General features: G+C 32.9%; 1 protein-coding gene across 2 annotated transcripts in view; it reads right to left on the bottom strand.

Moving 5' to 3' along the window:
- CSMD3 (CUB and Sushi multiple domains 3) overlaps positions 1-24,688 on the bottom strand; it is a 1,197,521-nt gene that overhangs the window by 83,188 nt on the left and 1,089,645 nt on the right. For both annotated transcript variants that reach the window (XM_082433293.1, XM_082433292.1), the window contains 6 exons: positions 16,897-17,085; positions 16,373-16,519; positions 13,523-13,711; positions 8,278-8,463; positions 6,554-6,748; positions 3,832-4,005 (listed from right to left, as the gene is read on the bottom strand). In XM_082433293.1, the coding sequence (XP_082289419.1) occupies positions 3,832-4,005; positions 6,554-6,748; positions 8,278-8,463; positions 13,523-13,711; positions 16,373-16,519; positions 16,897-17,085 (1,080 nt within the window). The remainder of the gene's footprint in view (positions 1-3,831; positions 4,006-6,553; positions 6,749-8,277; positions 8,464-13,522; positions 13,712-16,372; positions 16,520-16,896; positions 17,086-24,688) is intronic.

Genomic DNA, 24,688 nt, shown 5'->3' on the forward strand with positions numbered 1-24,688 from the left:
GGGAACAAGACATGGATGACACTCTCAGCAGTTCTGTTTAACATGGTTTGGTGGGCCCTATCTAGTTCAATACACTCATACAAAGGAAGAAAGTAAAAACATAAAGTAGGAAACAAAATAGTAAAACTATTTTATGCTCAGATGACATATACAAAGACAATGTTATTTTAAGAAAATCCTAAAACAAGTAAGTAAACTTGCAAAGAGGCAGGATATTAGATAAATATTTTGATTAATTTTATTTTTATGTACTAACATCAAACAATTGGAAATGTAATTAAAAATGAACAATATCACTTATAATAGTATAAATACACTAAAGATTCTGTGGAATAAATTTAGCAATAGGTATACATTATTTCTATGGTAAAAAATTTTTTTAAATATTTGCAATTGCAAAAAAAAAAGAAAGAAGACCGTAATAAATCAATAAATATATTAATGAATAAATATACTAACTTTACCACGTTCAGGAATTAGAAGAGTTAACATTGTTAGATGCCAATTCTCCCTAGATGATCTACAGATAGAATGCAATCCTACAGTCATTTTAAAAATAAATAATTAATAGCCGAATTCTAAAACATATATGAAACTACAAAGGACATAGAGTATCCAAAGTCATCCTGAAAAATAAGAACAAATTTTGAGGACATACACACAAAATTTCAAGATCTATTATAAAATCTATTCAACCAAAAGTGCCAGGCACCCTTCTGGAAAAAATAAACAAACAAACAAAAAAACCCTCAACCTTACTTCATGATATATAAAACAACAAATGACTAAAATAAGTCATAGCTATAAAGTAAAACTGAAAACTGTAAAGCTTCTAGAAGAAAACATAAAAGAAAATCTTTGTGACTTATGGTTGAGCAAGGTTTTCCTAAACAAGACACAGAAAGCAATAGCCAGAAAGAAAAAAAGATTGATTCTACAAAAATTGAAAACTTCTGCTCATTAAGACACCATTAAGAAATGAATAGGAAAGTCATAGGCTGGGAGAAAATATTAAAAAAATAAGACTATATAAAGAACGTTATAAGTCATAATAAAAGGCAATTAAATACAAAAGATACTTCAGGAAAATTTACAGATGGCCAATAAGCCCAAGAAATTGTACTCAATCAGTAGTCATCAAGACAATGCGAATTAAATCTTGTAAGATACCTTTTTGCACCCAAGAAGATGACTAAAATTAGAAGACTGGCTATACCATATGCTGGAGAAAATGTGAGACAGCCAGAACTCTTCCAGAAATTTTATTCCAGAGTATGCAACAGAAAGGAATACACATGTCAACAAAAAGACTTTTACACAAATGTTCATAACAGCTTTACTCATAACAGTCACAAACTGGAGAGAGTCCATGTGTCCGTCAACAGGGGAATGGCCAAAGTTTGGCATATACACACAATAGGATTCTACTCAGAGATTTTTTTTAAAAAATTACTGATATACACAACATTCTACTCAGAGATTTTTTTTTAAAAATTACTGATATACACAACAACATGAATGAAAGAGAATGAAAGAAACCTTACACAAAAAGAGTACATAATTTAGGATTCCCTTCATATGAATTTCTATTAACAGGGAAAACTACCATATGGTGAAAAAAACAGAACAATTACTGTCTCAGTGTGTACGGGAGGAGACCTGCAGATTGACTATGAAGGGTCACGAGGAAGCTTCTGAGGTAATGGTAATGTTCTACAACTATAGAGTGTTTAGTTACATAGGTGTACATATTTGTCAACACGTATCTAACAGTGTATTTATGATATGTGCATTTCACCATATGTACATTTACCAACATAAAAAAAGAAAGGAACCATGAGCAAATATTGAACTCTAGCTGATATGTATATAGAAACGTTTAACAATGCAGTGTACTGAATTTGGCAACTTCAAAATGCATCAGAAAGTAAAATGAATTGATGGATTGATAGAGGCATTGAAGGATGAATAGATATGTGATAAGCAAATACAACAAATGGCTAATCATAAAATCTAGGTGGTAGGCATATGTATATACATAGTCAAGTCTGAATTGAAAAATTCATAATAATTAGGAGTTCGGGAATAAATGCACTATGTTTAAAGAAACAATCATAAGCACATTCTAGTGGCCATTCTAGGCCAAAAGTGTCTGGGGCTATAAGGACAAGTTGTTTGCAGTCATGAGAAGAATGACTGGGCTACACGATTTCTTAAGGTTAATTCAAAGCATAAGATTCTAGGACCTGCTTATTTGGCAATTGCACTTTCCTCCTACTGACACACTTTTGAGTTTATATTAGACGTCAACACTATATCCTATGCAAGAATATTGTTGTCTTTATAGACTGAGAGACAATGTTTGCTTATAAACATTCTTTTTATGCCCTGTCTTTCCACAGAACAGAAGCAGGATTCTAAATAGGTGAATAAAACCACTTCCTATATACAATATTCAATAAATAACATATAACATACAATAGTAGTTCATCGGGGCAAAGAGTTATAAAATATAGTATTTTAAATTTAGTTTACATATATTTTCAAATGTGTAAGTAAACTAAGTAATCTGTAATTGAAATAAGCATAACCAAAACCAGGTTAGAAACTAGTAAGAAATATTTTATTTTATCATCTAATCCTATATTAACACATAATGATTCAATTTCTTTACCATTTTCTTTTTTATATAATAGTCTTATAGCATAGTCAAATAAATATGTGTACTCTTATAAAGAAACCATTGTTACTGGGTTTCCAAGTACACCTACTAACAAATATTCCTGAGAGGTTGAAAAAAAGAATTTTAACCAAAATCTAGCTATACCCTTTTAAGTTTCAAATAATGATTGTATCACCATAAATATTTTCAAGCTTATTATCAAAACAATATGTATTTAAACTGCTAAAATATAGATTTTTCTGCCATATGTCATATTTTTAAATAGTAAAATTTTAGAGACAAAACATTGTACAAATTTAGCAACACCTTGTTCATAATAATCAGCAATTTTTAAACTAGTAAACCTAAAGATTATGCCTTGTTCCCAACAGGCAAGTGAGTAGTTATTATAACAATTATTATTATTACCTAATTCAATACTTGCTGTCATTTCTTGAAATAATTTTAGAGAAAAATAAAGCATAAATCATACTATTCTCTTAATATTAAGATAATTATTGAAGCCTCTGAAAAAAGGGATAAAGCCTAAATCATAATACTCCTTTAATAATAAGAGAAGGGGTAAGAAAACTAGCTATTCAGTCTCTTAATGAACAGCTTTTTACAGTGAATTAAAAAACCCTAAGGGAAAAAAACCCTATTTTCCTAAAATCAGGTTTGAAAAATAGATTTTTAAAGTTTTAATACAAAGTAATACTACACATGTTGAAATGTTAGGAAGTAAAAAGGGAGAAAGATATTTAAATGTGGAAATTGTTTTTCTTCTTTAGTCATTACCTTAAGCAAATAGGTGAGAGGAGAATTGACTATGGTTTAGAATGAATTAACTGTTACAGTGATTAATCCAGCTGAGTATGCAGACATATAATTTTCAGCAATTAGTTTTTACCTTTTATTTTCACCATGCCTGGAAGATAAATGTGTCTCTCCTTAATGACATAAGATTCTCATTTGGAATGCTAGTTGATTAACTTTAAGAGTTATCTGTTTAATAGCTTTTCTACCATGAGATATTTTAAAAGTTAAATATTTTCCAGTTTTTATCATCCTTACTGAGTGAATATAAGTTATTATCTCTTATTATGAAAAAGGGCTGCCTTTCTAGAGGGAGAAAAAATGTTTGGTAAAAATGACTTAAAAATCTGTACCTAAGCATCTGGTTTCCGATCCACTCCAAAGACCTGAAGAAAGGCATTCACGTACAGCGGAGCCCACAAGCATGAATCCTGAATCACAGGTAAAGATGGCCGTTGAGCTATATGAAGTTTGAGTTCCAATCTTATTTCCATTTGGAGGTGTAGGTAGTTCTCCACAGGAAATAACTTGAAACAATAAAAAAATAAAAACGCTTAAAGACATAGTCAATATGAACTTGTAACAAAACCATGCTATGATCTGATATATTTACAATAGAAATTGACATTTGTAAAACATGTTTGAATGATTATGAAAGTGTAGAGAAAATAGATGACATAATTTAAAATTTATCCCCTTTGAGTTCCCATAAATCTTCTAAGTAACAGTGACATGTGATGAAGATATTTTGTTTGCATTTTTTGCGTAGCCAACCTGGTCACCCAACAGGTTGTAATGAAAAAATAATAATAACAAGATTAAAGGGAGGATAATTTATTAGTCCAAAGTCTTTCTCTGACTTATCAAGTGACATTGGGCAATCCCTTTGACTTACCTGAGCCAGTTTCCTCATTATCTAAGATCGTAAGTGCAAATAATTTTTGTTGCACACTCTACAGTTTATAAAGCCCTTTACATGTGAAATATCATTTGATTCTCACTAGAACCATTAGATTATAATTATATTTCATATTTTGGTTTTAGGTTTTAAAAAACTAAAAAATAGAGATTAACTGACTTGCTAGGTCATTCAGAACCCAGCTCTTATAACACCTTCATATTTAAAGACCACAAATGAAATTTCTTTCTAGAATAAAAACAATAATAGATAGCACCTATTGAGTGCTTTTGTACCAGACACTATTACTAATGCTTTATCTTACATAATTCTCCAAACAACTCTATGAGGTAGGTGCAATCATTATCTGAATTGTGTGCACTAGGATATGGACACATAAAAGGAAAGTAACTTTAATAAGATTCCACAGCCTATAAACAGCTAAATCAAAATTTAAACCTAGCCGTTTAACTCAGGAATTGAATACTTAACCACCAGCCTTTATTCTGGCTCCAGCTCTGGCTTTCAGCTCTAGGCTTTAGGATTCTATTAGACAGACAAATAGAAAATTTGCAGACTTTAAAAAATTGCATGTAGAATTTAAGATGTACTGATTGTTTTGAACTAATCTCCCAAACAATCCTTTGAGGTAGCTATAATATTTATTAATATTAATAATACTGATATTTATATCATTTTAATTTCAAAGATGAATAAATGGAGGACCAGAAGAAAAGTACTGTTCTTTCCATTTTTCTCAATGAATTGTAATTCTTAGATTCCTGTCTTTCCTGCATTCTTATCTGTGGGCAGGAACCTGATCTTATGTAGAAATTAAAATTTTCTACATAATAAAGGATTGAACACAAAGAAACCAGACAAACATTTGTTCAATAAATGCTTCTGCTGTAGATAATTTTTTTCCTTCTCTTTGAAACATCCTTATCCCATGTGCCCTTTTAATGAAATTATAATGGAAGAAGGAATGAGCCTAGAGGAAGATCCTGGGTGAAAGTAAAAGCAAAAATTTACAATACAAAAGAGTAAAGAGTAAAAGAGTAAAGCAAAAATTTACAATACATATGCCATATTTTTAGAATATGTAATATAATTTAGGTATGTATTTTGAGATTTTTAATTCATCAGTATGATTATCATATAAAAAATGGCAACCCCCAAATCCTATGCTTAATATGGAGATTAAGAAAATAAACATTTGTAAGTAAAATATTACTAGGTACTTGCATACTTACTATATATAGTTATCTGTTATGTTAAAATTTTAGTCTCCATAATCCAGACTTCAAATGTTTTATTAATTTATAAATGATGTATCCATATCATAAATGCTGTAAAACTGTGTTGAACATGAAATGAAAGGATGAATTTTCAGCCTAGCATATTTCCTGGTATTAAGTAAACTCAATAAATGTAGTAAAGAAAATTCAAAGGAAGATCAAGATATTTCATCTGATTATCCTATGTTAAGTTAGCTTATCTACATTAGACACTAGCTATTCATATTATAAGAATGCATGAAAATAGAATGACTAAGATGTTCAGTTTGATTCAATAAATATTTATTGAGCTCCTGCTGTGAATCAGGTTCTAGCTGATATTTTCAACTTGTAACACCATTAAATCATAATAATAACTATGAGATAGGTATTATTGTAATTTTCTGGCTTAAAAAATAGAATAAACATCATATAACATCAAAAGGCAGAGGTTTTAATTAGACTCCATGGGTTGAAACCCAATTACCCACCATTTATAGGCTCTGTGACTTGTGTAACATGATAAAAATTCTTGGGTTCAGTTTCCTTTTTGATAAAATAAATATAATAATATCAACTTATTTATAGAGTGGGAACTAAGGAATAAATGAAATAATACATGTAAAGGGCTAAAAGCAGTGTGTAGTTGTTTTAATAAATGATAGACCTAGAATCCAAGGGAAGGATTTCTGAATCCAAAGCCCGTTTTGTTTTTTTTTTTAATAAGCATTTACAAATACCAAAAACAGTTACAAAATTTTAAGATGACTTGAGAATAAATGACCTTTTTAAATAATATTACCTCAATATTGCTCTAGCGTATGTAGAAAAAAGAAGTGATCAAGCAATTCAATCACCAAGGATTGCATATGAAATAAGTTTAGCGGAGTGTATACTTACTTTGGCAATATGGTCTTTCATTTCTCCAACTCCAAGTACCATTAGGAAGACATTCAATAGAAGCAGGACCTAGTCCATGATAACCAGGATCACAGCTGAAAACTACCTTGGTTTTGTATTCATAATGGGAACCATTCACAATTCTCCATCTTCCGTGTTCCAGAGTAAAGGAGTTGATGCTTGGGCATGTAACAACTATACAAAAACCAAAGAGATAAATGCTAATAAGTCAGTCATGTCTGTTCTACCTCTTAATTATATCTCATGTCTATTCCATTCTTAGTTCACCATTTCCTGAGTTCCTTCACTATTGTGCCATAAAAGGTCTTTAGCATTTTCTTTTTCATGTTAATCTCTCTACTCCCTCAGTTCTATGGTACTGTTGGCAGTTCCTTGAACATGTCATGCTATTTCACACTTGAAAGTCTTTGTACATATTATTCTATATACCTAGAATCCCTATTATTGACTTTTCCATTCTTCTTTTTTTAGATTATCATATCCAAGTTTATTCCTTAGTACAGGAAGACATGAAGTATATTTTAGTGATGAATCATTCCAAAAACATTAGTTTGTTAAAATTGTCTGATTTTCTTGAAGCTGATTTAAAAGTATTCTTTTTTCTTTTTTCCCAGCTTTACTGAGTTATATGTGACACAAAATGGAAAAAAGGGAACACTTGTACAAGTTGTGAATGTAAACTGGTAAAGCCACTATGGAATACGCACAAACAGCAGTATGGAGGTTCCTCAAAAAATGAAACTATAACTATCATATGAATCACCAATCCCACTTTGGGATATATATCCAAAGGAAATGAAATCAAGATCTCAGAGAGATATCTACACTCTCATGTTCATTGCAGCATTAGTCACAATAGGCAAGATACAGAAATAACCTACTCTCTTTTCTTTAAAAGTTTTGGAAGGACTATATTTTGAGGAAATTTGTTTTATGAGAATGATCTTTTTATGCAAGACTTGTGATATAAACTTCAGCTAATTCAAAACTTGCTCAGCATAAGTAGACACATTATTAGACACTTACGTTAAGATTGCAAATAATTTAACAACCCCATTTTAAATGAAATCACAGCTAAGTTGAAATGTTAGTACTAAATAGAATAAGTAATTGATTTATAGAGAAAAATCAAAGACCTTATTTAAAAGTGCATTTTCTAATCCTTTTCTACCAAATATTTTATCTGAATTATTTTCTATAACCATTATTAATATTCATTTACCTATTACAGTATTGATGGCAGGAATGAGAACTATTCTAAATGTAAGTAACCTGAAGAATTCTGACAAAAGTTGAATATTATGGATCATCTCATTAGCATCATTTATGTTTATAAAAATCAGTTGAATGTATTAAAATATAATTTTATTAACATAAACAAAATTTATTTTCAAAGAACTATGTATTGAAAACACATGCTGATTGATGGATGACTTTTTACAAAATAAATAAAATGTTGCTATGTAAAATAAAATGCCACTTTATTTTTTTGACATAAATATTCTGGAACTTCTGAAAATGAGTAAAAATGTCCTTATACTGTATTTCAGTTCTTCCTAGTACAAGACAGCTTAATTTACTTTTATTTCCCTCTTAGACATCATTTTAGGGAATGGTTCTAAAATCTGAAAAATACATAAAATTTCAGATCATATAAGATGCCAGTAGAAACACAGGTGATGAAATTTCCTTATCATACATACCAACACAGCGAGGAGTCTTGTTATGATTGCTCCAAGTTCCATCTGATTGACAGACAGCAGTGGTAAGTTCCTTAGATGACAATCTATATCCATCATTACAAAAATAGGTAACTCGGGTTCCTACCAAGTAGTCTGTTGTGAGTATTCCTCCATTTGTTGGAGCTTTAGGAATCCCACAGGAAATTGCTAAAATAAATACATACATACAAAACCAAAGAAACAGAAAAATAATTAGGTAAGCCTCATAGAGTATAAAGCATGTAAAACTATTTGGAATTTTATTAATTCCTCTGAAACAATTTCAGAATATCTTCACCAAAACCCTTTTTGAACTACAACTTTCTGAATCATTTATTTCAAACTCTGATTGAATGTGTTTTTAAATTGGTGAATCCATACATTATTAATACTTTATTTCTCGGTTTCTAACTTAGTTTCTTGTCAGCATGCGCATGGCTATCAGCATGCACACAGATTATAAGAGGAGGCAAGTTAAGTAAATATAGAGTGTATTAGTGCTAATTCATGTCTGGACTTAGCAAATTAGATCAATTCAATTTGACAGTTATTAAAGATTATAAAGGTAGTGGTAACCAACACTCATCAGGATTTCAGCCAGGAATAAAACAAATAGATTTATTTTACCTGGAAGCTGGATATTACTTTGTCTTAGGTCCAGCCCAACTCTATGTGCTTGTGCACCTTCCATGGAATATCATGTGTACGGATATATTTAATAAATATAGGGCCAGGACTTATCATCTTAAAACCTAGTTTGGATCTTCCTGCATTTCATTGATATGTCTTAGATGTCTTGGTTTTTATCTACAATAAATCTGATTTATGTAAAAGTTAGTTTTACCATAATGGGATAATTACAGTATAAATTTATATTTCAATAGTTTATTATATAAAATCAGAAAACCTCTAAATTCTGAAATAACTAGTTTTATTGGTTTCATATAAGAGATTCTAAACTTGTAACTATATTTTTCTCATATCAAAAGAAATAATAGAAAGATACGTGTTTAGTTTGAGTATTTACAAAAGCTGTAAATATTCTGTCTCCATTTCAACCTAAAATTGTTTCTACTTCTCTTAAAAAATCTACCTCTTAGGTGTTTAATTTTAATTAATTCATGCAAATTGACTACAAAGTAAAAAAAAAAAAAATCTTAGTAAAACACATATAAAATTCTCAAAGCAGAATAGCAGACTCCCTACTGGTGAATAGCTTGATCTTTTGTAATTTGATAACTTGCAAATTATAAACAGAAAAGTAGTAATGTTGATTTAATAAATTATATAAGCAATCTCATATAATTATGTTATTATCCCTGCTATCTAATTATAGACTTCTAAAATAGTGTTGCAAAGGTAAATGGTTCCCTGATGTCTGTTAGAGCAATATTTGTATTTCCACTTAGGACTTCTGGGAATTTCAATTTGTAATAAACTGTTTCTCCACTGAATCCCCACCAAAGATCGTGTATTTACTCATTTTTTAAAAATTAACTGTACATTGTTGGGGTAGAGTAGGTTAAACTTAGAGCAAAGTAACAATGAAATTTAGTTTAAATAGTATAGGTTCCATATATGTAGTTAGTATATAATGACTGTATTTTAGAATTGAAAAAATGACAATATACTAAAATGATAGGATAAATGTGCCTGTAGATACTTTACAATTTAACTTCTTAGCTAAAAAAAAGGAAAACAAACAGAGTTCAGAAGAACCATCATCACTGACTGATCGTCAGAAGCTTCTCTGCAGAGCTCTTAAACAAGCACAAATTAAAAGTGAAACAGAGATGTCCCCATACCTGTACTTGGCTGTTATATTAAAGGTACTAAATATTAACCCGTTTTAAAAGTGTGTAGAGTTATCTTACTATGGTCTAATGGCATTTCCCTAACGGTTCATCATGTTGAACATTTTTAATGTGTTCATTTGCCAGCTGTATATCTCAAATGTTCACGTATATCTCATGTTGGTAGTGAATGTTGGCTGATATTTCCCTTTTTATAATAACTAAGATGACAATAAAAGAAATGTGTTAGAACTTGAAAAAAAAAAAAGTGAAACAGGGAATACAAAGTGACTGCTTCTGCATAACCCTGTACAATACTCGATTGTGTAGAGGGATGATAATGGTTTAATTCGTGATGGGGCAGGGAGTCAATGAATGATTAGTTGAGGTGTAGACAAAGAAATAAAACACCTTCTCAAACCGAAAGAGAGATAACAGACTAAATTTTCTATCTTTAATTGTGTTCACATTGTGTAACCATAGCTCAAGTAAATATATGTGAGGATGTATAAGGAGACTGAAGAGACAAGAAGAATAAAAATAACTGAAGCATGCAAAAGAAATTTGGAACAAAACAAAGATTGTGTGAATAGCTCTCCCCAATGACATTTAACCCTTTCAATTAGCTATGTCCAAACACAGGTCACATACAACAAACAATTTTATAAAATAATTAATCTTTTAAAATTGTTTCAGTGAACATAAAGGATCAATTTTGGAAATGATTCTTTGAGTTATAAATATTTTATCACTTTACTATGCAAAATATCTTATTTTTCAGCTACATTTTGACTTACCAAACTATACAAGCAGCTCATGCAGCTCAATATCAAAAAAACAAACAACCCAATCCAAAAATGGGCAGAAGACCTAAATAGGCATTTCTCCAAAGAAGATATACAGATTGCCAACAAACACATGAAAGTATACTCAACATCACTAATCATTAGAGAAATGCAAATCAAAACTACAATGAGGTATCACCTCACACCAGTCAGAATGGCCATCATCAAAAAATCTACAAACAATAAATGCTGGAGAGGGTGTGGAGAAAAGGGAACCCTCTCGCACTGTTGGTGGGAATGTAAACTGATACAGCCACTATGAAGAACAGTATGGAGGTTCCTTAAAAAACTAAAAATAGAACTACCATATGGCCCAGCAATCCCACTACTGAGCATATACCCTGAGAAAACCATAATTCAAAAAGAGTCATGTACCACAATGTTCATTGCAGCACTATTTACAATAGCCAGGACATGAAAGCAACCTAAGTGTCCATCGACAGATGAACGGATAAAGAAGATGTGGCACATATATACAATGGAATATTACTCAGCCATAACGAGAAATGAAACTGAGTTATTTGTAGTGAGGTGGATGGACCTAGAGTCTGTCATATAGAGTGAAGTAAATCAGAAAGAGAAAAACAAATACTGTATGCTAACACATATATATGGAATCTAAAAAAAAAAAAAAGGTTCTGAAGAACCTAGGGTCAGGACAGGAATAAAGATGTAGATGTAGAGAATGGACTTGAGGACACGGGGAGGGGGAAGGGTAAGCTGGGACAAAGTGAGAGAGTGGCATGGACATATATACACTACCAAATGTAAAATAGCTAGTGGGAAGCAGCTGCATGGCACAGGGAGATCAGCTGGTAGCTCTGTGTCCACCTAGAGGGGTGGGATAGGGAGGGTGGAAGGGAGATGCAAGAGGGAGGAGAAATGGGGATATACATATATGTAGTTGATTCACTTTGTTATACAGCAGAAACTAACACACCATTGTAAAGCAATTATACTCAAATAAAGATGTTAAAACCTATTTGTAATTATAGAAAAATTTCAAATCAAGAACAATTAAAAAATGCTCCATATATAAATGTCATATTATATTAAAAAATCAATGAAATTATAGTGCTGACACTACAAAGCAATTTCAAAACTTCAGAAAGTTCTGGATAATTTTTAATTTTAACCAACAGTTAATTATTTTCACTAAAGGTTTCTCAAAGATTATCTATATATATAAACAATCCTTAATAACTGAAATTTAATTGTTCAAAGTTCAGATCATTTAAATGTTTATTTAAAATCTATATGATTTAGAAGTTATTATATATATTTTAAATTCCTGTGATTCGAAAATTATGAGATCATGATTCTTTCTCAAACCAATTCTGGGAAACCATTTAATACTAAAAATTTATAAATACTCCTGCTATTCATTGGTCAAAGGAAAGCAGATGTTTTGCTAGTTTATTAAAATGTATCTATTCTACATGAAGTCAGCACCTTCAATGTTGGTAACCCATTAAGTTTATGATACATTCCAGAATTCTAGTAAGTAATTAATGTTTCTGAATCAACAATATAAGGAAACAGTTCTTTCATTTCTCATTTATTTATACATGCCTATGAAAGCTATATTTTCATGAATTAGAAATTGCAATTTAACAGGTAAAATAAACCATTTTGGGTATCTGGTAATATCTATTCTCTGCTCATTTTAACTTGCTGCTGTTTAAATTTTAACTGATCTCTTTTATATTTTATTTGCTTTATATAAATTGCCTCCAATAAGTAGATTATAGGTGACATCCATTATTTATTAACTGAAAGCATCCTGCATTTTTAATGTGAGGGTTCATAGTTGTTATATATGTCTCCACATGCTGGGTAAAATAAATCAAATATAAATTTAAATTTCATATTACAAAATAATGTGATGTTTGAAAATTTTCAAAGTCCAATGACATTACATTTTCTTGATGTTGAACTTGTCTTTATTACTAGACCTAGCTAAGAGACTCAACTACTCTTTAAAAACAAGACCTAGTCCAAAGCTCTAAAATGTGCCAATTGTTGATTTGTCATTTTTTTGCTATAGCAGGATACAATGCTCAGAGAGGGCCTTGTTTTTTAACAAAATAAAATGGAAATGAAAGACATCTCTGTTGAGTTACCTAAACAGTGAAGAAAAAATAATGTGGTAATTGGCTACATTTTCCTCCTTTAAATTTGTTGCACTGAGAGCACATTTTTGCATACTTGAGAGTGAACATCATCAGTGACCTTGCCTATTCTTATCCTCTCTTTTCTCTCTGCAGACTCCACACTAACACACACTCCAGCTCTGGGTCATTCATTTTCTGACAGCAAAGTGACGGGAATGGTAGATGTATGAGTAAAGAATGCATATAAGTGGATAGAGTAAAGGCATAAATCACATAACAACAAATGAAGAATTATAAGACAATGTGTCTCATGCTCCTCAAATTTATCAGTCTGTGTTTTCAAGCCTTATTTTCCTTAGAGGTATCTATAATATGCTTCTGCATATTTGTAATTTTGGAAGTTTCAGCAATCCAAATAAAACTTAAACAGGGTTAATCTTTTATTAATGTGCCATTTCTGGTTAATATACTTCACCTTGACAAGCAGGGACCGGTGCATCCCATGTATGATACCCATAGGAAGACTTTCTGCACACAGCACTGCTTTTCCCAACAAGTCGGAATCCTCGATCACAGGCCCAGCGGACCACACTATTAAGCTGTCCACCTGTCTGACTGATAATGTATCCATGAGGTGGGGATTCTGGTGTACTACAGTAGAAAGCTTTTTAAAAGAAAAAAATAAAAATCATATATAATTAATGAATCAGAAACTCTTTACAATCTAGAGTTATAAAAACCTAAAAGTAAATACTAGTTCATAAAAATTGGCCAATTCAATTGCCATCTATGTGAGTTTTACTTCATATGGACATATATTATTTTCCACCCACTTGACAATCTAGTGACATAACTTTTAGGAGACATAACTATTTCTGGGCTTTCTTCTGATTCTTATTGTCACTGGAGATGTCTCCTAATTGAAATACATTATACTTTCTTAATACCCTGGAGGTTCAAAAGCCTTACAAATAGTTTATTGAATTTTGGAACTGGTATTTCCTGTCATCTGAAGGGCCTAAATGCCACAGTTTAGTAGCAATATTTTAGAGCATGTTGTTTACATGTCACTTTGAAATTACCTGCAGACACCTATGTCATGTTAGTTCATGCATTTCATTTTGGTGGATGTCTAAAATAGTCCCTCCATGTTCCATAATCCTCTCTTCCAGTTTATTAAAGAGTTTCCATGCTGCCAAGAGTGCTTATATATGGTGATAAAAAATGCCAATAAAATAAAACTTTTTTCATCTCCTGAAGTCTAGAATGTCAAAAGATAATGTGAAATGGCTTTTTCATATATATGCACTTTTGAGACTGTTCAGCCTGGCAGGATCCATTTAACCCTTTGAAACTTCAATGTATTCATCTGAGAAAAATGAGACTTTAGGGGTAAATAGTAAGAAATAGATTGGACTTAGAATATATATGTCATAACCTGTCATTTTCTAAAGGAAAAATTTATATTCAATATGTCAAGCTGTTCTTGGGGCTAAAAATGATGTTTTCATTATATTTATATCTAACTTTGTCATGAATATCAACATAAATAAGGATTAGTCTTTAATATAGTGAATCTAATGCTTATAACTGTTGGATTTGAATGATTTCCCTTTAAGTTATTATGGTTATTAAAAATATAATTTAATGTTCTGACTTTTTAAATACAGTCTGGCACAGCTTTAATAAAAAGACATTTACAAAGTTCATATGATAGAAACATACATTCAAATATGAAAAATCTCAAGAATGACTTGGGCGTATGTTTAAATTTTTAAACATTTCTCCTTCACATGCCTAATAACATTTTTCAAATTTAATAGATATTTATTATAGGATAAAACTTGTAAACATGTTATAATGTCAGTGACAAGTTACTTCTAATATGTAAAAGACAAATTGTTGATAAAGGCAAATTATCATCTTATAGTTTTAAAATCAAAGTAGACAAAAATTGTTGTATTTGTACATTATATACATATATGCAAATTTATATAAATGAGTAAAATTCAAGAGTTTATCTTTACAACTGGAATTCAAAATTTATTTAAGTCCATGTCTACAATTGTTGTGTCAGAATAATCTATAAAATATATAAGAAAGTAACTTTCAGTAGAATTGATTAGCAATGACCCATAGCTTGGGGAGACATGGTCTGAATACTGTACAGATAGAGATGGTTGATTGGCTCTGAAGTATTCTGTTATTGAGCACATACCTATGGCATCTGACATGATTTAGGATGGCAATAAAGAGAAGGAATATAATCTTTGCATAATGGAAAACTATGTACACTTAACAAGAAAATTATTGGCTCAGTATCAGTAGACCTTATAAACAAGAAGGCATATAGGAAAAGCTATTTCATCTTGATATTAAGAAGGATTTTCAGCCTACATCTTTCTAGATATTACTCAGTGAAAAGCAATGATGACAAAACAATATTTTTTTTAAAACTAAATGTTTCTAAGTGATGTGTTCATCATTTTCTCTTTTAATATTTAATATATTTTAGCAAGTATCATAAATAGGTGGGCAACAGTGAAGACAAAGATTTTTTCCACTGTATGTTTATCTTTCGTTTAAACTTCTCATTTAAAGGAGTTATATATATTAAGTAGATCAGATACAACTGAGCAACACTAATAACATTTTGTGAGAGTTCAAGGGAAATTTCTGCTGGGAAATAAAGCACTTAAAATATCAGAGTTTAATTTTTTTTTTTTGGCTGGAAATTTTTTTTTATAATTAATTAATTAATTTATTTTTGGCTGCATTGGGTCTTCGTTGCTGCGCGCGGGCTTTCTCTAGTTGTAGCTAGTGGGGGCTACTCTTCGTTGCTGTGCGTGGGCTTCTCATTGCAGTGGCTTCTCTTGTTGCAGAGCACGGGCTCTAGTTACATGGGCTTCAGTAACTGTGGCACGTGGGCTCAGTAGTTGTGGCGCACGGGCTTAGTTGCTCCGTGGCATGTGGGATCTTCCCGGACCAGGGCTCAAACCCATGACCCCTGCATTGGCAGGTGGATTCTTAACCATTACACCACCAGGGAAGCCCCAGAGTTTAATTTATAATTAACTTAGATAAGTCATAAATACCTTAAGTCCTTTTAATCATTTCAAAATTATATGAAAGACATAGCATTATTATCATTACAATGAGGAAACTGAGGCATAGAGATGTTACATAAATTGCTCAAGAAACATCAATGGAAGAAATATGATTTAAATTCATACCTAATTAAATAGTGTATGTGTCTGTGCTCTTTAATCACAACCATACTGAGGATACAGGTGAGATCTGTACTGAAGTTATAAATATCACATACCTATATATCTTATCCGGAAGCCTTTTTTGTTATTGCCATGATCTGCTGACCATTGAAGAAATACTTCGTGACCATTGCTTGTTATATTAAAAGCAGATGAATAATCCCCACTGAGTGAAACAAGCACTGGACTTTGAATATTTGGTCCTTCAGAAAGAAAATAATACAATTTAGGTGTAACTGAATAATTCATCTTTAGTATTTTATATATTTAGAATAGTATTAAATATGGTGAAATTGATCCAGAATCAGTTTACTTCATCAATAATAACTTAAAACATAACATAAAATGTTTGTTTAAACATTTTAATTCCATAGCTAAAGCAGCTACAATTTATAACATAATAATCAAGCTAACTACAATTTTCATATGGTATATAGGTAAATTTGATGTTGATACTTCTAAAAATACCCATAAGATAAAATAAAATCATATAAGCAGTGTTTTTACTGAAGGTCTGACTGTATAATTAGAGCAGTTGAATTGAATTTATGAATATCCAGTAAATATAACCCATGGTTACCATCATACACCTGAAGAACATCAAATTCCTTTTCTGTCTGGAAGAATTCTACAAACATGCTAATATTATATCCTTTTTCCACAGAAATGCTCCAGGCACACATTTGAAGATTTGGGTAACTGTCAGGATATCCAGGGCTCAATATGACTCCCGTAGAATCCAGGCGTAATTCATTGGCAGGACAGAGCACTGTCAAAAAATATATACCATTAGATGATGCTAGTGTTTTAGACCTAAGTGAAAGTTGCATTTTAAATACTGAAAGTTGCATTTTAAAGTTGCATTTCAATACTTTAATTGAAATGTATTTAAGTGAAAATTGCATTAAATACCCAGTTTTTAAATGTTTTCATATTAAATAACAATAAAGGAGATAATATCTTGAGCTATGTGTATAAAAAGACAACTTGTATAATAAGCTTGCAGTTCAAAATATGGAGGACTGACCTAAAATTTTATGGTATTAATTTCCTTTTATTATTACATGGAAGATACATTATTTTTCTGGACAATAAATATATAGATAATAAAAATATAAGGAATTTATTGCCTTCTATTTCTTTCTATTATTTTCCCTATTTTCCTTCATCTTCTTACGTCTTCTCCCCTCTGCCTCTCTTGCCTATGTCTTTACCCTGTCCTTTTCCTTCCTTCCTTTTTCTTCTGTCCTCAAACTTTAACTCACTCAGGTATGTGAGGACAGACAAGAAACTGCCCTATCTCAGAGTATTCATTCCAGGCAAAGTCACTTCTAATCTCATGAATATGCTTAAGCCACGAGGATTTAACACAATTTTGGGTCACCAGTTACCTTTCAGTTCTTCCTGCTATTTCCAGATCATAAGTGTAAGACAAAGCACAAGCTCTTCATTTCATAACAGTATCTCTGTTGTACATCCTGAGAATGTGTGTGTGTGCGTGCGTGTGTGTATCTCCAAGGTATAGTAAACTAATATACTTAAATTGTTGGCCTCAATAGCATTATGCATTGGACCAAATAATACAAACATATACTTAAATTTGCATTTGGAATGAGAATGTGACCAAGATGATCAAATCCTTATCACTCAAATGATGCCATTTCAGCCCTTTTTTTTCCTTAAGACTTTGAGCTTTTATGGTGTGGTAAGAGTATTGGAATTGCTCAAAATAGCCCACACAGTATAGAAGTAAACCAATATATACCAAACAGGATTTAGTTCAATATGATATAGAACTTTTTACTTGGAAGCCACTGTAGCCACTACAGTAAAATGTCCTATGTACATCATTGATAAATAGTTTTTAAATGTAGCTTGGACCAATTTTTGAGTGCTATTACTGCGTACATTCAAGCAACTGGAGTGAAGGGTAGACTAGATAACTTTTGAGAATTTGGTGAATTGGAAATACATCTCATGCCATTTCCAAATCCAATCACTATACATCAACTTCCACATTGGATTTAGAGTGCTGTATCTCAAAATAATTAGATCACTATCTTAAATAGAATCCTTGTTTCTCAATGTTTGTTCAAATAAGCTAGGCTGCAAACACCAAATATTGTTGCTAAAATACAGATGAATAGATGAAGGATTTATATATTTGTCATTTCCAGGGTGGAAGGACATGAAATATTTTGAATTATAAAGTCTTCAAGTAGTATAGGGATGGAAAAGAGTAAGTAAAATAGTGAATCATGGCAACATATGATTGTTCTTTAATCAAGTTAATAACTTGAAATAACTTGAAAATAACTGCCATAACTTCATATACAGATATTTGAATTTTTACTATAGAATACAGTATAGCTAATCTAAAAGTTGTTTTCTTTCTTTTTTTTTTTAACTTCTATTTCTCTTATTTGAATCTGAGATGCTTGCTTCTTGGATGTGATTTCAAGATTTAAAAAAAACAATTCAGCAAATAGTATTAAGTCCTTCTCAGTCTAAAAAGAGAAAGCTAATGTTTGCTTTTCACAAAATGAAAAATATGTAAAATAAACAAACAAACAAACAAAGAAACTTGAAGGCTAGAAATGGAATGGAAAACTTGAGTCAAAGATGAAGAACATTAGTGAATATATAGCTATGGCATATTGAAATAAAAGATATATAACCATATGACGAACTGAAGTAAGTTTTAAGAAAGGGTTTATGTTGTGTGTGCCCCGCTGTTAACACTTCTGAAATATTTAACTAAGTGAGTAACTGGGTTACTGAACATGTTATTCCCTTACTAAAAACCATTTAGCACCTTCAAAGCCCTTCAACTTCAGTCCCTGCCTACCTCTCCAGCTTTGTTTTCTGTTGCTCCTCCTCTGAAACAGAATGCTCCAAACATACTGGATGACCTATAATATTTTTGAACTCAGCCTATCCATTAGTGCTTCTGTTTCAAAGTCTTACTCTTGTCTGATGCATTTGAAATGTTAGCACATCTCAAAACCCAGATCAAGTCTCATCCTCTGTGAAACAAACACTTCCTGAACCTTTCCTCCATCAACCCAAGCAGAACTGTTGATTTTCTTCTTGGTACCTCTGTAATGTATGCTTCTGTTATTGCAGTTAGCAATTTTATGGCTATCATTTCATCACTTTTTTGACTTTCTTCTTAGGCTATTGTTATTGAAAAGCAAGTGCTGTATCTTAATGGTCCCAATGTTTTCAATTGAACAAATATTCCATATTACTTTTGAAAAACTGGTATGATTCAATGTAATTTACTGTAAATACACAAATTAACCTATTCTCACACTAACCAACATACGGCAAGAGTAAGACAATCATCAAGAGTAAATATGTATACATTAGATACTGTTAAGCACCTTTTGTTCATTATATCACTTACTTGTCACAGCAACTTTAAGAAATGTCTACAATTTTTATCCCCATTATGCATATAAGGAAACTAATGCCCAGAAAGTTTAAAGTACAGAAAGCCTCACACATTCAGCTAGATGGACCCCATGTTTTTAACTATCTGTAGTCACCTATATATTTCATTTACATCAAACCCTTTGAAGAGCACCATATTTAGACTTGCTTTCCATGTTTTAAGTGTGATATAAAGAACTAAAGAGGATCCAGGGAATGATTAACCAAGATGGCGGAGTAGAAGGACGTGCTCTCACTCCCTCTTGCGAGAGCACCAGAATCAAAACTGGCTGCTGGACAATCATTGACAGGAAGACCCTGGACTTCACCAAGGAGGATACCCCACGTCCAAGGACAGAGGAGAAGCCACAGTGAGACGGTAGGAGGGGCGCAATCAGAGTAAAATCAAATCCCATAACTGCTGGGTGGGTGACTCACAGACTGGCGAACACTTATACCACAGAAGTCCACCCACTGGAGTGAAGGTTCTGAGCCCCATGTCAGGCTTCCCAACCTGGGGGTCCGGCTATGGGAGGAGGAATTTCTAGAGAATCAGACTTTGAAGGCTAGTGGGAATTGATTGCAGGACTTTGACAGGACTGGGGGAAACAGAGACGCCACTCTTGGAGGGCACACACAAAGTAATGTGTGCATCGGGACCCAGGGGAAGGAGCAGTGACCCTGGGGGAGACTGAACCAGACCTACCTGCTGGTGTTGGGGGGTCTCCTGCAGAGGCGAGTGGTGGCTCTGTTTCACCGTGGGGATAAGGACACTGGCAGCCAAGGTTCTGGGAAGTTCTCCTTGGCATGAGCCCTCCCAGAGTCTGCCATTAACCCCACCAAAGAGCACGGGTAGGCTCCAGTGTTGGGTTGCCTCAGGCAAAACAACCAACAGGGAGGGAACCCAGCCCCACCCATCAACAGTCAAGTGGATTAAGGTTTTACTGAGCTCTGACCGCCACAGCAACAGGGAGGGAACCCAGCCCCACCCATCAACAGTCAAGTGGATTAAGGTTTTACTGAGCTTGGACCGCCACAGCAACAGTCAGCTCTACCCACCACCAGAGCCTCCCATCAAGCCTCTTAGATAGCCTCAACCACCAGAGGGCAGACAGCAGAAGCAAGAAAAACTACAATCCTGCAGCCTGTGGACCAAAAACCACAGTTACAGAAAGATAGAGAAGATGAAAAGGCAGAGGGCTATATAACAGATGAAGGAACAAGAAAAAACCCCAGAAAAACAACTAAATGAAGTGGAGATAGGCAACCTTCCAGAGAAAGAATTCAGAATAATGATAGTGAAGATGATCCAGGACCTCGGAATAAGAATGGAGGCAAAGATTGAGAAGATGCAAGAAATGATTAACAAAGACCTAGAAGAATTAAAGAACAAACAAACAGAGATGACCAATACAATAACTGAAATGAAAACTACACTAGAAGGAATCAATAGCAGAATAACTGAGGCAGAAGAATGGATAAGTGACCTGGAAGACAGAATGGTGGAATTCACTGCTGCGGAACAGACTAAAAAAAAAAGAATGAAAAGAAATGAAGACAGCCTAAGAGACCTCTGGGACAACATTAAACGCAACAACATTCACATTATAGGGGTCCCAGAAGGAGAAGAGAGAGAGAAAGGACCAGAGAAAATATTTGAAGAGATTATAGTCGAAAACTTCCCTAACATGGGAAAGGAAATAGCCACCCAAGTCCAGGAAGCGCAGAGAGTCCCATACAGAATAAACCCAAGGAGAAACACGCCGAGACACATAGTAATCAAAGTGGCAAAAATTAAAGACAAAGAAAAATTATTGAAATCAGCAAGGGAAAAACGACAAATAACATACAAGGGAACTCCCATAAGGTTAACAGCTGATTTCTCAGCAGAAACTCTGCAAGCCAGAAGGGAGTGGCATGATATACTTAAAGTGATGAAAGGGAAGAACCTACAACCAAGATTACTCTACCCGGCAAGGATCTCATTTAGATTTGATGGAGAAATCAAAAGCTTTACAGACAAGCAAAAGCTAAGAGAATTCAGCACCACCAAACCAGCTCTACAACAAATGCTAAAGGAACTTCTCTAAGTGGGAAACACAAGAGAAGAAAAGGACCTACAAAAACAAACCCAAAACAATTCAGAAAATGGTCATAGGAACATACATATCGATAATTACCTTAAACGTGAATGGATTAAACGCCCCAACCAAAAGACATAGACTGGCTGAATGGATACAAAAACAAGACCCATATATATGCTGTCTACAAGAGACCCACTTTAGACCTAGGGACACATACAGACTGAAAGTGAGGGGATGGAAAAAGATATTCCATGCAAATGGAAATCAAAAGAAAGCTGGAGTAGCTATACTCATATCAGATAAAATAGACTTTAAAATAAAGAATGTTACAAGAGACAAGGAAGGACACTACCTAAGGATCCAGGGATCAATCCAAGAAGAAGATATAACAATTATAAATATATATGCACCCAACATAGGAGCACCTCAATACATAAGGCAACTGCTAACAGCTATAAAAGAGGAAATCGACAGTAACACAATAATAGTGGGGGACTTTAACACTTCACTTACACCAATGGACAGATCATCCAAAATGAAAATAAATAAGGAAACAGAAGCTTTAAATGACACAATAGACCAGATAGATTTAATTGATATATATAGGACATTCCATTCAAAAACAGCAGATTACACGTTCTTCTCAAGTGCGCACGGAACATTCTCCAGGATAGATCACATCTTGGGTCACAAATCAAGCCTCAGTAAATTTAAGAAAATTGAAATCATACCAAGCATCTTTTCTGACCACAACGCTATGAGATTAGAAATGAATTACAGGGAAAAAAACGTAAAAAAGACAAACACATGGAGGCTAAACAATACGTTACTAAATAACCAAGAGATCACTGAAGAAATCAAAGAGGAAATCAAAAAATACCTAGAGACAAATGACAATGAAAACACGATGACCCAAAACCTATGGGATGCAGCAAAAGCGGTTCTAAGAGGGAAGTTTATAGCTATACAAGCCTACCTAAAGAAACAAGAAAAATCTCAAGTAAACAATCTAACCTTACACCTAAAGAAACTAGAGAAAGAAGAGCAAACAAAACCCAAAGTTAGCAGAAGGAAAGAAATCATAAAGATCAGAGCAGAAATAAATGAAATAGAAACAAAGAAAACAATAGCAAAGATCAATAAAACTAAAAGTTGGTTCTTTGAGAAGATAAACAAAATTGATAAGCCATTAGCCAGACTCATCAAGAAAAAGAGGGAGAGGACTCAAATCAATAAAATCAGAAATGAAAAAGGAGAAGTTACAACAGACACTGCAGAAATACAAAACATCCTAAGAGACTACTATAAGCAACTTTATGCCAATAAAATGGACAACCTGGAAGAAATGGACAAATTCTTAGAAAGGTATAACCTTCCAAGACTGAATCAGGAAGAAACAGAAAATATGAACAGACCAATCACAAGTAATGCAATTGAAACTGTGATTAAAAATCTTCCAACAAACAAAAGTCCAGGACCAGATGGCTTCACAGGTGAATTCTATCAAACATTTAGAGAAGAGCTAACACCCATCCTTCTCAAACTCTTCCAAAAAATTGCAGAGGAAGGAACACTCCCAAACTCATTCTATGAGGCCACCATCACCCTGATACCAAAACCAGACAAAGACACTACAAAAAAAGAAAATTACAGACCAATATCACTGATGAATATAGATGCAAAAATCCTCAACAAAATACTAGCAAACAGAATCCAACAACACGTTAAAAGGATCATACACCACGATCAAGTGGGATTTATCCCAGGGATGCAAGGATTCTTCAATATACGCAAATCAATCAATGTGATACACCATATTAACAAATTGAAGAATAAAAACCATATGATCATCTCAATAGATGCAGAAAAAGCTTTTGACAAAATTCAGCACCCATTTCTGATAAAAACTCTCCAGAAAGTGGGCATAGAGGGAACCTACCTCAACATAATAAAGGCCATATATGACAAACCCACAGCAAACATCATTCTCAATGGTGAAAAACTGAAAGCATTTCCTCTAAGATCAGGAACGAGACAAGGATGTCCACTCTCACCATTATTATTCAACATAGTTCTGGAAGTCCTAGCCACGGCAATCAGAGAAGAAAAAGAAATAAAAGGAATACAAATTGGAAAAGAGGAAGTAAAACTGTCACTGTTTGCGGATGACATGATACTATACATAGAGAATCCTAAAACTGCCACCAGAAAACTGCTAGAGCTAATTAATGAATATGGTAAAGTTGCAGGATACAAAATTAATGCACAGAAATCTCTTGCATTCCTATACACTAATGATGAAAAATCTGAAAGAGAAATTATGGAAACACTCCCATTTACCATTGCAACAAAAAGAATAAAATACCTAGGAATAAACCTACCTAGGGAGACAAAAGACCTGTATGCAGAAAACTATAAGACACTGATGAAAGAAATTAAAGATGATACCAACAGATGGAGAGATATACCATGTTCTTGGATTGGAAGAATCAACATTGTGAAAATGAGTATACTACCCAAAGCAATCTACAGATTCAATGCAATCCCTATCAAATTACCAATGGCATTTTTTACGGAGCTAGAACAAATCATCTTAAAATTTGTATGGAGACACAAAAGACCCCGAATAGCCAAAGCAGTCTTGAGGCAAAAAAATGGAGCTGGAGGAATCAGACTCCCTGACTTCAGACTATACTACAAAGCTACAGTAATCAAGACAATATGGTACTGGCACAAAAACAGAAACATAGATCAATGGAACAAGACAGAAAGCCCAGAGATTAACCCACGCACCTATGGTCAACTAATCTATGACAAAGGAGGCAAAGATATACAATGGAGAAAAGACAGTCT

This window comes from Balaenoptera physalus, assembly GCF_965194825.1.
Source record: "Balaenoptera physalus genome assembly, chromosome: 17".
Taxonomy (NCBI): Eukaryota; Metazoa; Chordata; class Mammalia; order Artiodactyla; family Balaenopteridae; genus Balaenoptera; species Balaenoptera physalus.